The sequence below is a fragment of the Ahaetulla prasina genome, chromosome 2 (assembly GCF_028640845.1).
Source record: "Ahaetulla prasina isolate Xishuangbanna chromosome 2, ASM2864084v1, whole genome shotgun sequence".
Lineage (NCBI taxonomy): Eukaryota > Metazoa > Chordata > Lepidosauria > Squamata > Colubridae > Ahaetulla > Ahaetulla prasina.
In genome coordinates this window covers 89,574,692-89,592,264 of record NC_080540.1, presented here as the reverse complement: position 1 = coordinate 89,592,264, position 17,573 = coordinate 89,574,692, and the positions used below count along the sequence as shown (strand labels likewise).

Sequence of the window (17,573 nt, the reverse complement as noted above, 5' to 3'; positions counted from 1 at the left end):
GACCTATTCAAAATCAGGCCACGTGAGCAGCAGGCCAGTTCCCCTCTTCCCCTCCCCCCAGCCAGATGCAAAGTCTCAAATATTGGAGCTTCTGACCTAGGTAGACTCATTGGCTAAAGACAGTCTGGTCATGGGGAAGGGCTGGAATGGGGGGAAACTTTCTATATTTTTGAGCACAGGAATATTAGTTCTAGCCTGACTTTACTGCAACCAACATCTTTTAGTAAAAGAATCTATCACTTCAACCAAATGGAGTTGAGAGTCATTCTATCCTAAGAGATCAGACTGGGGCAGGTCTGACAGGTGCTGCCTTCCTTTGGGAACAATATTAACCCCCACCCTGCTTCTTTTCCGGAAGGCCCTAAAAGTGTCTATGTCAGTGGAACCGGGGTTACAAATGGAAATGGAGCTAATTGAGTAGCTAACCTTATTGTGTTGTTGCTATCATGGGGGATGGGGTAGGATTTTTAAATGGTTTTATTATTTGATAGGTCTTTTACATTTTTAAATGTAAGTCTCCAAGATTCACCTATGTGTGAGTTGAGCAGCTAGATAAATTTCTTTAATAAATAATACATCTAAAACAGCCTTCCCTATCCAGACTCTTTCATACAATATCAAGAGTGGAGCTCTTTCCAAAATGTCCAGTCAGGATAATGGACATCAAACTTGGAGGGCAATAATAAAAGCTCCGGTTAATTTTTGTTTCATGCCTTTTCTCTCATGTGTCAGCACTGCTATAAAGTTGTGAAAAGTATTAAACTAAACAGATACTGATAAATTTTGCTAATTGAAGAGACTGGGATATATCACTCTGTTAACTGCCCTTGCTATTAATCACATGTTCATACATTATTTCTCTCTCTTTCTCTTTTCTCCACTCCTAGTCTCTTTTAACGGGGCTATCAGGTCCTCACAAGATCCAGGCATCCACTGTGGCAGCAAGTCCTCTGCTCTCCAAACAGGGTTCTGTCACTGCTCAAGCAAAGTCATCTGGGAAGCCAGCTCCTACTGACAGCACCTCATCATCTGATAGCTCTTCAAGCGATAGCGATGCTGAGGAAACTGTCACATCGAAAACAGGTTAGCTTTAAAGGAACTGTTGGTACAGAAGATTAAAAGGAAAGCATTTTTTAGGGAGTCTATGACAATTTTCCTTAGCCAACTCGCCATGGCCTCTGTGGCTCAGACTGGTAAGACAGTCTGTTATTAACAGCAGCTGCTTGCAATTACTGCAGGTTCAAGCCCCACCAGGCCCAAGGTTGACTCAGTCTTCCATCCTTTATAAGGTAGGTAAAATGAGGACCCAGATTGTTGGGGGCAATAAGTTGACTTTGTATATAATATACAAACGGATGAAGACTATTGCTTGACATAGTGTAAGCCACCCTGAGTCTTCGGAGAAGGGCGGGGTATAAATGTAAATTTAAAAAAATGGCCAACTTGCCACAGCCAACAATTGTTCAAGTTTTCCCTGCTACTCCAGCCTGAACAAAAAGCTTTAAATGGTTCATCACAATCCTAGTATCTAAAAATGAGGATTTTGATTCTGCTGACCATATCACCAGGTATATTCATTCATGTCTGAAGAAAAGGAAAATGTCTGCCTTTCAGATAAATGATTAAAATAAGGGCCTGCTGACAACCTCACTGAGAGACTTCGTTTGCTATCTACCAGGTACTCTTCAAAATATGCCGCACTGTTTTTCTGCTGTGTGCTCAAAGAAGGCCTGAAGAGAATAAGATTTTGCAGATTAATCCCAGAAGTGGTGGCGGATAGAATAGTTAGCATCTTTATATGTCAGATTTCTCTTTCCTTTTCTGCTGCCTGCTTAAATTACTTTAATGGAGGTGGCTGTGAAAGCTTGACCAAAAAAAAAAGAAACACCCCTCACAATCCAAAGATCTATATTGTGTGAAGAGAAAAAGATCAAGGTATTGTTCAAAAGTGTTGTTGAACTGGGTCCCTTTTTGGTTTTCTGGCAGCACTGGGGAAGCATGTTAACGTTGAGTTGAATTCTGAGGTGAATTAATGCTGAGTTGGTTCTAGGACCGTTTGACTTATCAGCAGTAAAGAGTCTTGTGACAGCTTAAAAGCTAATCATCAAAAGGATAACCGTTTGGATACATGAAGCTCAACATATACTTTTATATGTGATATACTTTGAACATGCGCATAGGTACATTACAGAAATTTTCTTTTTAAGATAATCTTGACTTAATTCCTTCTTTAAAAGAAAATTAATATCAGATCCCATACTTCCCAACCATTGGCCAGATTGCCTAGTAATTTTAAGACAACATATCTGAAGAGCGTGGAGTGGTAAAATGGCATTTAAGATAATTGTACGACCAGAAGATAGAATCTTGTATCTGAGAATTTCCTGGAGCGAGCAGAAATGGGAATATAGCCATGGCCGAGTAAACTCTTGGATTGTAGCATGCTCAGTCAGCACCTAGAAAGCAGCAAAGCACAGGGAAGGAAAAAGCTTTTATAGCTTATGCCGTTTCTTTTAAGTATCATTTATTCATATTACATCGTAAGTTTTGATGCTGAGTTGGAATGATTTACCCACAAATTAGCAGTACTTTATAAAGGACTTAATAGTTGCTAAATTGTAAAAATTTGTTTCTACAGAGATCACCTTGTTGCCTTCTTCTGGAAAGGAAGCAGCAGCTGCTAAGGGAAAGGGGGCAAGGAAACAGGGGCTGAAGAGCACTAGCTCCAAGCCGCCCCCAGCAAAGAAAGCTGCAGCAAAGGCTCAGAGCAATGGCCAAGCCCAAGAGACATCTGCAGTACAGTTGCCAGAATCACTTGCTCCATCGTTCAGAGCTCTCCTTGGGAACAAAGAGCAGGATACGGAACAAGGAACCCCTGGAAATGCCCAGGCTAACCCCGTGGCAAAGGCCAAGACATCAAAAAATGGCAAGAAGGAGAAACCATCCAAGAAACGGAAACTGGCAGATGGGGACACTGAGCCTTCAAAGGGCAAGAAGCGTAAAATGCAGAGCGCGGAGGAGTTAAAGCTAAAGAAGAAGAAAAAGAAATCCAAGTCTTCAGACAGCGTCAAATCAACAAAGAAAAAAGGCAGCAAAGATAAGAAGTCTGATAAAAGTAAGAACTCCATCCCTATTCCATGTGGGTGTATCAAAGCTGGCTGCTAATTAATGTTCCTGGTCCTATTTTTTTTTTCTTCATTATTTAATGCATTCTGTTGCCCCCGTGTGGTAAAGAGGTATTGCTTACCAATAAGCAGTTGTTACCAATGCTTTACCAATTCATTTGTGTTGGTAAAGGGAGTAATACGTGGGGAAAGGTTTATTCAGTATATGCAGCCTTAGCACTCTTGATGTCCCCCTCCTGATACCTGTGTAAAGAAACTATCCCAACATACCTCTTGGTTCCAGTCTAAAGAAAAGCAATTAAGTGAAAAGGGTAGGCAAGAAGGCTTTTCAGAAGATATATTTATCTGTTCTTTAACATTCTTCTGCTTCCTGTTTTTTTTTCCAGCTTCTTCGTTGTATGGGCTTGTTCTGCTTTAACTACTTCCCCTTTTCTATGATGCTCCCAGTCCTTTTTGAGCCCCAGAATCGAACAGAATAGAATAGGAGCTGGAAGGGACCTTGGAGGTCTTCTAGTCCAGCTCCTTGCTCAAGCAGGAGAACCTATACCAGTGATGACTAACCTTTTCCCAAAGCACATGCCCCAACCCCCAAAATGCAAAGTGCATGCGGGCCCTGCACATGCACCGCACCCCCGTGAATGCACGCACAGCCCCCTGCACACGCTCCACCCCTGCGCATGCAGGCATGGCCCACCCCTCGTGCATTCACACATGCACGCACACCTGCCCCCTGTGCATGCACAGCAGAAAACCAAAGACCAGCTGGCCGGCAGGAGGCATGTACACATGCGCAGCAGAGCTGAACTGGGTGCCATCAGAGGGGGCGCTGCATGCCACCTCTGGCACGCGTGCCATAGGTTCGCCATCACGGACCTATACCATTTCAGACAAGCAGCTGTCTAGTCTCTTAAAAACCTCCCGTGATGGAGTGCCTATGATTTCTGAAGGCAAGCTGTTCTACTGATTAATTGTCCTCGCTGTTAGGAAATTCCTCCTTAATTCCAGGTTGCTTCTCTCTTTGATTAATTTCCAACCCTTGTTTCTTCTCCTACCTTCTGGTGCTTTGGAGAATAATTTGACCCCCTCTCCTTTGTGGCAGCCTCTCAAATACTGGTATACTGCTATCATGTCACCCCTAATTCTTTTCTTTAGACTAGACAAACCCAAAACCTGCAGTCACTCTTCATATGGTTTAGTCTTCAGGTCTTTGATCATCTTCGTTCCTCTTCTCTGAACTTTTTCCAAAGTCTCAACATCTTTTTTCTGAATGGTGACCAAAATTGGTTGCTGTATTCCAGGTGTGGTCTTACTAGGGTTTTGTACAGCGGCACTAATACTTCACATGATATTGATTCTATGCCTCTGTTTATACAACCCAGGATTGTATTAACTCTTTTGGCTGCTGCTGCACACTGCTGGCTCATATTCAAGTGATCATCTGAACTGATGCCCAATTATCTGATCCCACTGTGATCCTCTGGGTCACCTTCTTTTTTTATTTGTCTGTCCAGAGTTGATCCAGAAGATTTGGATGCACCAACTTTATAGTTTCCCTTAAAGTGTGATGTTACACTTATCTACTTTGTGTTTGTTCTATAATGTCCCTTATTTTTATCATAGGCACTTTTGTGTGAGCAGGTGTCTTCAAGTCAATTCAACTAGTTGGCCTAGTTCAGGGGTGTCAAACTCAAGGCCCAGGGGCAGGATCCAGCCCACAGGGTGCTTAGATCTGGCCCGCAGGGCCTCCCTGGAAACAGCGGAGGACCAGCCCACAATGCCTCTGCCAAGGAAAATGGAGCTCAGGGAGGCTGTACATGGCCCACCGGGCTCCGTTTTTGGCCACAATGGCCTCCTGCACTCTGCCAGTGAAAACGGAGGTCCAGGGAGACAGTGTGCTCCATTTTTGCTGGCAGAGGTTGCAGGAGGCCACCACGGTCGAAAAGGGAGCCTCTACGAGTAACATCAAGCTGGTCACGCCCCCGACCACCACCACCCAGCCCCCTGAAATCAAATACGATCCTGATGCGGCCCTCAATGAAATCGAGTTTGACACCTCTGGCAGTTTCATGCCAAGGTTTCCCAGAAGTGGATTACCATTGTCTCCTTCCTAGGGCTGAGAGAAAGTGACTGGCCCAAGGTCACCCAATTGGCTTTGTGCTTAAGACAGAATTAGAATATGCCTGGTGCCTTACCACTACTGGCTCTCCTATTTTGGGTTTTGTTTTTTTTTAGTAGAAGAATTTAAATCATAAATTCGAGTGTATATTTGTTGGAAGTAATTAATCAATATGGAAGGGTCTCAGGGTTTAAAGTGAATCAAAATAAAACAAAAGTGTTAACCAAAAATATGATTAAGAACCAGAAAGAAAAACTAGAGGAAATAACAGGATTTGAAATTGTAAAAAAGGTTAAATATTTAGGAGTCTTTCTTACTTCATCAAATGGAAAATTGTATAAGAATAATTATGATGTGTTATGGAAAAAAATTCAGAAGGAAATGAATACTTGGAAAAAATTACAATTATCTTTGTTAGGGAGAATAGCAGCTATAAAAATGAATGTTTTGCCTAAATTCTTGTTCTTGTTTCAGATGATACCAATAATTAAGAAAGATAAAAATTTGGATGAATGGCAGATTGGAATTAATAAATTTATATGGGAAGGGAAAAAAGCGAGAGTCAAAATGAAAATAATGCAAGATACACGGGAAAGAGGAGGATTAAAAATGCCTAATTTAAAATTGTATTATGAAGCAGTTGTTCTTTCGGTATTAAGTGATTGGTTTAATTTGACGGAGGAAAGGATTTTGAATATAGAAGGTTATGATTTATTATATGGTTGGCATGCATATTTATTGTATGATAAGAAAGTAGATAAAGCTTTTAAGAATCATGTGTTGAGAATTTCTCTTCTGCGTGTCTGGAAAAAATATTATTATAAGTTAAATTACAAAATTCCTATATGGGCATGTCCTAGGCACGCAGTAGAGAATATAAATATAGAACAGGAACAAGAAATGATTACTTATAAAGATCTTTTATACAATGAGAGGGGAAATTTACAACTAAAATCTTTGGATACATTAAAAGAAGAAGGGAGGAATTATACTTGGTTTCAATATGGACAGTTAAAGGCTAGATGGAAAGAAGATCAGAAAATTGGTATCATTCAAAATGAAGAAAATTTGGTTAAACAAATTAGAAATCAAACTCAGGGGCATATAAAGAGATTGTATACTGTGTTGATAGAAATAGATTCTGAAAGAGATTTAATAAAGGATTGTATGATAAAATGGGCACAGAATATTCAAGAACCAATAATGTTGGAAACATGGGAAAAAATTTGGGTTAGAAATGTTAAATTTACATAGCGCAGAATTTAAGGCAAAATTTTATTAAGATGTTTTATAGATGGCATTTAGATCCTAAGAAATTATCATGTATGTATCCAGATATGCAAGCGAAATGTTGGAGATGTAATTGTGATGATGCTACATATTTTCATGTATGGTGGACTTGTAAGAAAATTAAGTCTTTCTGGATAAGAATCTGGTGGATTATGCAGAATGTTCTGAAGAAGAAGATAAAGTTCCTACCGCAATTTTTCCTTTTGGGAATAACAACGGACTGTACAGTGATTGAGACTAAGTTGATTTTGAACTTAATAACAGCAGCACGACTGTTGATTGGACAATATTGGAAGAAAAAAGAATTACCCACAATAGAAGAATGGATATTGAAAGTTTCCAATTTGGCTGAGATGGCTAAAATCTCAGCCTTCTTGAAAGACAGTACTCAAGAAAAATATTTAAATGAATGGAAGAACTGGATTGATTATATTCAAAATAGATATCAGATTAAGAAATTTCGGATTGCTTTTGAATGAAGGATGTTATTTTGATTTTAATGGAAGAAGTCAGGTTATGTGAGAGAGAAAGATTATAATTGTGTTAGATTTTAAAAATTTAATGTATGACTGTTTTGTTTAAGGAACTATACCTTGTGTTTGCTCCGGGAAGTCCGGGGGGGGGAGGGGGGTTTAGGAGGGAGGGGGGGAGGGGGGAAAAATTTAATTGTTGTAAAACTATTTTAATTAAAAAAAAAAAAAGAATTTAAATCAACACAGAACCAAAGTTAAAAACAAGTATAACCAGTTCCTTTACTTTACCCCCATGTGAATTAGCCCACCAGATCAGTTTTCCTCTGGCACCATCCAAAACTAACAGTCCTTTGGTTTTGGATTTGTTCACCACCCCTGAAATAAAATGTCCCTCAGTGTTCCCAGCTGAAGTAGTGCTTTTGGTAAAACACTTCTACCTTCCGAAGTGGAGGTACTGTAGCAAGCACATGCTGACCTGGGGGCAAAATACAACACTCCTGCATTTAACCGGTTTTGATACAGAATTACCCATGATTTCTTTCTGATTTTCTGGCGAGAACAGATGGAGGAGGCTGAAGAGCCTAGCTAGGATATGTTTTAGGAAATGGCTTCCTTTGCTGCATGGCTTTAAAATGGAGGCAACTTTCCCAGCTCAGGCATATTCTCAAAGTTTTCACAGATAGAGCCGAAAAGGGCGCTTCAGCTACGAAGTCTGCTGAGTGGTCATATTCAGCAGTACCTGAATAAATCATGAATATCAGTGCAGATGAGTCGATCTTAAGAAGGCTGCAATTAGAGAACAGCTGTAAACACTGAGAGGAAGTTGCTGGGGCAGTATTAATCTTGCTATTCAAAGAGCAACTCCAGCCAATTTAGTAGGTCCTGTTGAGGCATTTGAGTTGCCTTCTGGATTCTCAAACAGAAACGGTCAAAGGCTTCCCCTAGGAAAGGGAGAACAAGAAGGAAAGAGGCTCTTGTATGGAGACTCGGATTTTACTGATCTTGATATAAGTTACCCTCTTTACTGAGGGGGGAAAACCCCATTTATTTCCATACTCTGCTTCACATGACTAATGTATATAAGAATAGGCAGTAATGCTATAGAAAAGCACACGTAAAAAAAATGTGGTGGAAATTATTTGTCATATATAAAATCCACCCAGATATTCTGTTCTGTGTACATATTTGTCCTCTTTTAGATTTCCTGGTTTTTATCCTATGTTTGCCAGGGTCTCATGTGAATCTGAGTAAACAGGTAGACTGCATTTATATCGGCATAAACCTATAAAAAGACCCAAGTGCAGAAATAGTGTTGACATTTGACGTCAATGACAGATTTCATTTACTATACTTCAGAAATAAAATAACCCAACACACAAATAATTACAAATACCTTAGATTCAGTAACTATTTTACTCTTTTTGTAATTGGCAGTGTGTCTTTAATGTTGTGTAAGAATTCTGGCCTACTCATCCATGGCATAATGCTCTTTCCATAATCCTACACAACATTTCCATGGGCTTTAGATCTGGAATTTGCCTTGACCATTCCAAAATATTGAATTTGCCCTCCTTCGTCCATTTTGTTGTAAACTTCCTTGTAAGTTTGTACCTTTGAGATCATTGCTTTGATTTATGAATTTCAGCTTCAGCTAATGATGGCAGATCATCCAGGTCCTGAAACAGAAAAATGTTTGCCAACACATGACATTGTTATTGCCACACTTAATAGCTGATACGAGATTCTTTGTCCAAACTAACATTACTATGTCTTTCAAGGAGACTCTAGTCTAAATCAACAGTCTTTATTTCTCCTGTCAGTGAATTCTCCAGAAAAACTCATTGATCATAACAGTAGAAGTGGGACCCTAATCATGAGTTAATAATGTTCTTTTCCTCTCCAAAGTCCCTTGTTTTTACTCCCCTAGCACTATCTGTATAATTCTATCTTGCTTTTGGAGGCTTTCATCTTTCATTGTCTGTAACATGATTTATAAAATCTGTCACCATCACTCAGAGAAGAGAAGGGAGTACATTTTATGGCAATAATAGCAACCTGCCTTTGACCACGCTGGCAAAGGACTTTCAGGAGCTAGGTTCAACATATTCAGAGGGTGACAGTTTAGGAAATGGTGAATTAAGATTTTTATTCAGGGTTTCAGGAAATCATACCATCTTTTCTATTTGAAGTCACTCCAGAATTAGTGTATAATACATAATAAACTCAAGGACATTGTTAAATCAGATTATAAATACTGAAAATATTAAATTTTCAGAGGAATACCATCTTATTTCCATAGATGGAGCAATCTTCTCTCCTAGGAAGAAGAGTCAGTTGAGCTGCAAATGGTCAGCTGTTGTATGCTCTGCATTAGTCTTGTTTATGTGTCCAGATAGTGAAGCAGATTTGGTGTCACTCTGGATACACTTTAGCATGGTGTTATGTTTGAGTTTTAACGACTCTCTTAGCCAAGTTCAGAGTTAAACAAATGATGGTGTAGATTGTTATTGGGATTTTCTGGGTGGTGCCATGTATGTGAAGCTTGAACACTAACATGGTACAAGCCAAGCTTAAGAATTATCTTTGTGCCCAAGAAAGACTTGGGAATTATCCTCCTAGGAATTCATAGAAAATAACAGCACATGGCTGCAGATAAATTTACAAATGTGCCCATCTGTTCAGGAAAAAAAGCGAAGGTATGTTGGATGTTGGTGGTAATAGCATCATAGTGACAAAAGGGAATGATAAGGAGCATTAACACCAATTAGCCTCCTAGTAAATGGCTATTTTATAACCCTGATTCCCCAGAGCAGCTGTTCTTGTGACCTTATCCCAGACATGCTGTTAACATTCCAAATATGCCTGAATTGAAAGTTTGCAGTGTGAAATGAAACGGGGTGATGAGCATAAAAATAAAACTGCCCAGTGCTTGTCCCTGCCAGCAAGCAACTCCGGATAGTCCTCAACTTACGACCACAATGGAGCCCAAAATTTATGTTGTTCAATGAGAAATTTGTTAGAGAGTTTTGCCTCATTTTACGACTTTTCTTGCCACAGTTGTTAAGTGAATCACTGCAGTTGTTAAATTAGTAACCCTGTTGTAATGAGGAACCTGGCTTCCCCATTGGCTTTGCTTGTCAGACGGTCGCAAAAGGTGATCACATGATCCTGGGACACTTCACCCGTCATAGTTGTGAAGCATCCAAATGTAAATCACATGACCATGAGGACGCTGCAACAGTCATTAGTGTGAAAACTGGTCATAACTAACTTTTTTCAGTGTCGTAACTTCAGACAGTCATTAAGCAAACTGTTGTAAATTGAGGACTACTTGCATTAAAAGTTCCTTGTGGTCCTTCAATTGTTTAATCCTGGCTTAATTTTCTTGCCTTCAGAGAACTTCCTTGTTATACCACCTTTTTTGCTATCCTAGTTAGTGAGGAAATAAATACCTGAGACCTCATGCCTGGATTAAATTAGCAACAACACAGTGAAACCTCGTTTTAATGGTCCATTTGAGGAGAGGGTTTTGAAGTACATTACTGAGGCAGTTTATAGGCAAATGGTATAAATTGCTCTGTAATGAATAAATGAAGGAAAATTAATTTAACTGCCTCATCTAGAATATTCATTTACAATGCGTTTATCCTTTATTGGGGCGGGGGAAGGATGGTAAATTGATCCATTGGACTTGAAATCTGCTAAATGTGAGTTTGTTCAAATCAAGGTATCTTTGCATATAATTTTAGCCAATAAAATCCAATTGCAATAAATAGAATATTCTGGTACAAATCTGGATGTTTGTAGAAAAACAACTGACATAGCACTAGATTTTTGTAGCACCACTTTGGCACTCGTTCACAATATGCAGGTTCTTGATATGTTGTAGTAATCATTTCCTTAAATGGCGTTGGAATCCAAGAAATAAAGTATCTTGGGGAATTTGGTACCGGTGGTCCTGCACTGAAAATGATTCAAAGCTGAGAATGTGCTTTTTTGTGGCTCCAGAATTTTTTTTTTTTTATAGATGCAATCTGAATTGTTCACCCTATACTGTTAAATGTCTTACAGAGAAAAAGAAGAGCAAAAATGTGGCAGGACTTGATGCAGATGGGTCACAGAAGAAAAAGAAGAAAAAGAAGGTAGGAAAGAATATTCTTGTTTTGAACTATGAAGATTCTCAGTCATCCAGGTCATGGTTGTCCCAAAGATGGTTTTTCAAGAGGAAGCTGGACTTTCTGGTTTCTCTTTGAAGACATTTCCGCTTCTCATCCAAGTTTTCTTCTGCTCTTGACTGGATGGTGAGGAATAGAAGGATTTACGGTATATTCCTTGCAGACAGCTGGTCATTTGCATTCTTTTAGAGAGTCATTGAGGCCACTTGGAGGTTTATCTATGTCCTCCGGATCACCCGAGTGGTGCAAAATGGGTATGGAGCCTTCTTCAAACTGTTGAAAGGACTGTGTTGTAGACTGGAGACAGATGATGTTGTATCCCTCCCCCTCTGTTGAGAGAAGGCTGTTCAGTTTTCACATAGATGACCTCTTTGACCCCTCTTTCAAACCAGTGGTCCTCTGTGTGCAAAATGTGGACTTTGCCATCTACAAAAGTGCAGTCTTGGTCTTTTAAATGCAGATGGATTGCTGAATCTTGTCCTGATGGGTTTGTTCTTCTATGTTGTGCCATGTGTTTATGAAGTGGTTGTTTTGTTTCCCCAATGTACATATCTGCACATGGTTCACTGAGAAATGTTTTCAAAGAAAAACTAGAAAGTCCAGTTGCCTCTTGAAAAAGCACCTTTGGGACCTTTTTTGAACTGTTTTGTATGATATATGTACCCGGTACAAATTAAATACTTCCTATCAACCAGTATAGGATTGAGTGCGCAGAGTGGGAATCACCTCATGATTAATTGGTTTTGTTACAGTCCTGAACAGGGACATATTGAATGGATCAGTAGACTTTGAGCAATTGGTCTCATCGTTCTGTATTTATCTGACTCAGGCATATATTTAGTTCAGTGAGTATATAGAGCTACCCTTAGGCTCATGACATTATTTTTTGTATGCTCCAAAACTGTTTTCAGAGCACAGGTGTACAATTCGAGGCCACACGTGGCCCCCAGAAAATCCCCTAGGTTGATTGTTACTAATGTGATGGAAGAGGAATATTATTAAATGGAAGAGTAATTTTCTTGTGCGCTTCTGCACAAAAGCCATGTTTCTAGGAGATTCCTTTGGGGCAAGAGGTGCTTTAGCCTAGGTAGTGGATTGGGTAATATATCAGAGGTGGGATACTGAAAAACATTCCTCATTTGGAAATACAGACAAGGTCATAAATAACTCTTTTAATATAATCTAAAAGACTTGCTTCTTCTTATTGGAAGGGATTAAACCAAATCAGAAAGGAAGTGACAGATTTTGTTGTTTTTGTTATTTTAGAGGCCGAGGATTCTTTAGTATGAAACGTTCCATCTATTCTTTTGAACGCATGTTGAATAGGGCAAATTTCTCGTGTTCAGCTTGCTTTGCTTAGCTTTTACCTATCCTCCAGAACCTTCAGAGCATATTTACTCAAAAGATAGTCTAATCATTCCCCAGAAATGTATCTTTCTTCATCACAAAGCCAAACTGTGTTTTTGAAACTGAGCTCTTTTCATTGAAGAATTTAGGAGTCTTTGAGTGTTTTTTGCCTCCACCCCATCCCCACACACACACAGTCTGCATTTCTTACTTAGCACATTATTATCTCCTCTGTGTTATGTGTGAAAAGAACAAATTGAAATCATTTGCTTTGTGATTCTTTCAGAAAACGGATAACCTTCAAGAGGCATGAACATGTAAGTATGCTGAGCCATCCCTGAAAATTATATGTTAGATGAGCACTCCTTAATCCAGTGATTCCCAAACTGTGAGCCGCGGCTCCCCAGGGAGCCGCGCTATCGTCATGGGGGCGCCGCGGAATATCTGCGCCCGCTGGGTCCGGCGCTGATGTGCCATTTCTGGGGCGTCTGGTGCGCATGCGCAGTTGCAGGTCGGATTTCCGGGGGAGCCGCGGGCGCGTCTGGTGCGCATGTGCAGTTGCAGGTCGGATTTCCGGGGGAGCCGCGGGCGAAAAAGATTGGGAACCTCTGCCTTAATCTATTGCCATCATCCTTGATCCTTTCCTGTGCTCAGTTGGAACAAGAGGAGCTGTAGGTATGTCAGGAGGTTATCAGACATAGAAAGGCAATTAGGTGAAACTGAATTCGAAGTGGGTGAATGGGAAAGAACCTTTTTTTTTTCTTCTAGAATTTAACAATGATTTTCAGTTCTTAGAAGAGAACAAATAGAAATAAAACTCTTGCAGAATAATTTTTCAAGTTGCAATAAAGTCAGATAACAGAATAACGGAGTTGGAAGGAACTTGGAGGTCTTCTAGTCCAACTCCCTGCTCAAGCAAGAAACCCTATACCTGTAAACAGGGGTGAAAGGCTCCCAGTCTGGACTGGATCAGCCGATCCAGCGGGTGGTTCGGAGAACCGGTAGCAAAAATCCCTGCCCTCCCCCCATGCCCTGCTGAGCCACACGATTGTCAGAGCCTTTTTTTTTTTACTTTTAAAAGCATTTTTATCCAAAGAGGTTGTAAAAAAATGCTTTTAAAGGGTTAAAACAAGGCTCTGACGATCCCTGCTGAGGTGCCTGATCCTCAGAGGCTTTTTTTTTTTAACTTTTAAAAGTATTTTTTAAAAGGTAAAAAAGATGAAGCCTGCTAGGCAAAACATGGGGGGGTGGGGGGTTCGTTTGAGAGAGAGAGAGAGAGAGAAAAGAAGGAAGGAAGGAAAGAAAGAGAGAGGGAGGGAGGGAGGGAGGGAGGGAGGGAGGAAAAAGGAGAGGAAGGAAGGACTACAAACCTTGCACTAAACGAAGCTTCAGAGGATAATCCAAGGCTGGAAGGGACCTGGAGGTCATCTTATCCAACCCTGCTCCAGCAGGACATTGTTAGTGAATTTCTGTCTTTTGATCCCCCAGGCACATAGTCACACCCACCCAGTCACATGACCCCCCCCACCAAGCCACGCCCACAAAACAGGTAGGAAAGAAATTTAGATTTCACCACTGCCTGTAACCCTATGGACAAATGGTTGTCCAATTTCTTTTTTAAAAAATCTCCAATGCTGGAGCATCCACAACTTCAGGAGGCAAGTCATTCAAACCGTCAGGAAATTTCTCCTTGGTGCTAGTTTGCTTCTCTCCTTGATTAGTTTCCATCCATTGCTTCTTGTCCTGCCTTCAGTTCTTTGGAAAATAGGCTGACCCACTCTTCTTTGTGGCAGCCCCTGAGATATTGGAACACTATTCACATCACATTTAGTCCTTGTGAGATGTGGGAATGCATCTAATATATGGTGGAAGGGCTATGGATGCAGTGAAAAGAGCAAAGATAAAAACTAAGATGGGGTCAGGATTTTCATTTTGTTGTCAATTTGTTTGAAACGAATCAACCTATTTTAGGACATACACAAATGTTTTCTGTCGTTTCCCGCCTATAAATATCAAAGAACTGCACAACTAAAATTTGTGGACACAATCAAGAGGGGTTCTGGGAGAGAAACAAAGGGATTGGGGTCCATCTCCTGGAGGTATACCTTCAAAATTAAGTAAGATTGGGCTAGGTTAATATTTTGATGAGACATCGTAGAAATCCCATGGCAGTTACAATAATAAAGAGTAACTGTGGCTCAGGATTGAATTGTGGAGTCCTTGTTACTCTTTGGGCTTGGTTATTTGCTTGCAGACATTTTATTATCCAGGTAGATAACATCCGTGCCAGTGAATGTGGAGTTTGCTCCCTATTAATATACAGTACCTTACTCTGCCAGTTTTAGTGGGGGGTGTGGTTTTCTCCTTGATAGTTCCTTGATTAAGGGTATTGTTTCCTGCTTGATTGTTAACCCTGTGTTTGATCCCTGCTTATCTGGTTATTGGCTGCTGTGGAGAGTATATGGGTTCTTATATTTTTCTTAGGGTTTTTTATCGTCTGCTTTGAATGTTTTATTTCCATGTAACTGTTCATGATTGATTTGTCTGAGTGCCAGGCTTCCAGGAATTCTCTAGCATTTTTCAACTTGACGAGGCCTAGGATGCTCACAGTCTCCCAGTTGAAACTATGGTTGAGTCTGTCCATGTTTTGTGATATTTAGAAGTCTTCATTGTGTCTTCTGACTGCTAGTTGGTGTTCATAGATGTACTCTGATAATATTCTGCCTGTCTGCCCTGCATAGTATGACTGTTGTATTTAAGATGTTTTGGAGGGCTTTAGATGGTTTGTGTTGGCCAAACTGGGCAGTCATCCAGACTAAGAAGACAGACAACAAAGTACAAAGGAAGGCAATGGCTAATTTTCTTTTTCATTCCCCAAAGAATAGCATGTACCATGTATGTGAAACCACCTTGATTGAAAGGAGAAGAAAGCAATGGCAAATACTCCTGAGATGTTGTCAGGAAATCTGCATGGCTGTAATTATCAGAAGTTGAGCTGAAACTGATCTCAGTTTCACCTTGTCTTTATTAGTTATATTTACTAATGCATGATTGTAATATAGTAGAGTTTTAATTAATTTAATCAATGTCTTAGCATTGCAGACAATCCTGTTTACATTAGATATTTATAAATTAGATCTCTTCCCAGTCAGATGACCTCCAGATATTTTTGACTTCTAATGCCCCATAATGCCCAACTTTGATCCCATACTGGAGGGCGTTGAACGTTGCATTACAGAAATTTTCTGTGCTTCAGATCGCCATAGCTTTGAAGTTGATACCCTAATGATTTCATCAAGTTCTACTGCTGCTACTTTTAGCTTCATTTGTGGGGTTTTTTTAAGGTTTTCTGGTACTTTCCATTTTAGGTAACTTCAATCAGAGATGAAAAAGAGAAATCTTCTTTTCTGGATTTGCTGAATATCCAAATCTGTTTGAAACACTTCTTTTAACTACCTTCCTTTTAAGAAGACCCAACAAACTCTCATTTTAGGGCAAAACGATTGCCAAAAGAATTTCAGGAATACCACCTATTTTGTGTCACCTCCCCACCACAGTGCTTTTCCTAATTTTGTCTTTTTTTTTTTCTCCTCTCTGCAGTGGCTTTGGAATTCAACCTGAAGAATGGAAGTACATTAATTAGAAAGGAATTATTCATTTATATTTTTAAACAACAAAAACAAATGTCAGAGATTGAATTTAATTTATAACTATTTTTACTGATGACTTTTAAAGCTAAGAAACTGTGTGCTTCAAGTGACCTGGATATGGGCTTGATAGGATACACCTTGTATCATTAACTGAAACGATCTGGATGTCTGAAGATATCTCAGAAGATGCATGTGCAGAGACAAAAAGTTGGCTTTGTTTACTGAATAATTTTTTAAATTGCTGTTTCTCCTTCCTTTCTTCCCTTTCCTCGACACTTAAGAGTTATATTTTTAAGGAAACACCTCATCCCTTTCCTCCTGCTATTTTTTTTTTAAATCAACTTTTTATTTTCATTTTCCAGAAGGGTCGTCCTTTGTCTCTCTTTATGTCCAGCACGTACAAAATTGTGTTGTCTCTGGATTGGCTTTCTGTCTCATCCTTCCTCTTTTTATTAATAAAAGATAAAAGATTTTGACTGGAAAAAGCAGATTTGTCTGTGTAAAACCTAAAGTGCACAATTTCTCCACCACACCTGAACATTGCTGATAATTTGGCAAAGTTCTGATCTCATACTGAATATACTCGTGCATTTATTTTAATTTTGGGACACTCAGGTTCCCAGGCCTCAGATTGTCATGGAACATTTATGGAAACTCACTCTGTATTCCTCTAATTTGTTAATGCTTAGTTGGGACTAAGAGTTGTTCTTGTATTAGTCCTAAATATGAAAATGATTCTTAGTCATCCCATTACTTATTACCCCATATAGGTTTCCAATTTCATATTCTCTACAGGCATCTCAAAAATGTCTGAAAAATGGAATTCAGGAAGTCAAGCGGTATCTTTCCAAAAAGAGCCAGACTGTGAAGAACATCTACCTTCTGCAATTTCTATAAAATAAAGTCCTCTGTGTGTATGTTTTGAATACCCAACTCTTGTTTTATTCAGTGCTGCCTTGTACAAGAAGCGAGACTTGACAGCATTGTAGGAATTCTGGTAGGAAATTCTAACTTGATTATTCCAGGTAAAGGAGGTTACCCCTTTGCAGCCTAATCAAGAAAGTCACTGAAACTTTAATGTTCTTCCTGCCCCACTATCTTTATCACTGCAACACAGAACTTTGCGGTGCTGGGGCAAGTTATAATTAACTGACCTTGAAAACCGTTATTATTTTGGATTCCGTTAAGGTTTAGATCAGGGGTGAAATGCTCCCAGTTCGGACCGGATTGCCTGATCCAGTAGCAATGGCGGCGGGTGGTTCGGAGAACCGGTAGCAAAAATTCCTTTCCCCCCCCCCCCATGCCCAGCTGAGCCACGCGATTGTCAGAGCCTTTTTTTTTTTTACTTTTAAGAGCATTTTCATCCAAAGAGATTGTAAAAAAATGCTTTTAAAGGG

The 17,573-nt window shown here is 39.7% G+C and overlaps 1 protein-coding gene across 3 annotated transcripts in view; it reads left to right on the top strand.

Annotated features, from left to right (window-relative positions):
- The window catches only part of TCOF1 (treacle ribosome biogenesis factor 1), a 51,075-nt gene extending 33,995 nt beyond the window's left edge, over positions 1 to 17,080 (top strand). For 2 of the 3 annotated variants that reach the window (XM_058170215.1, XM_058170217.1), the window contains exons 15-19: positions 888 to 1,083; positions 2,639 to 3,115; positions 11,076 to 11,146; positions 12,813 to 12,843; positions 16,127 to 17,080. In XM_058170215.1, coding sequence (XP_058026198.1) covers positions 888 to 1,083; positions 2,639 to 3,115; positions 11,076 to 11,146; positions 12,813 to 12,839 — 771 coding nt within the window. In that variant the 3' untranslated portion in view covers positions 12,840 to 12,843; positions 16,127 to 17,080. The remainder of the gene's footprint in view (positions 1 to 887; positions 1,084 to 2,638; positions 3,116 to 11,075; positions 11,147 to 12,812; positions 12,844 to 16,126) is intronic. The other variant, XM_058170216.1, reaches the window with a different exon arrangement.
- Positions 17,081 to 17,573: the final 493 nt, after the last annotated feature.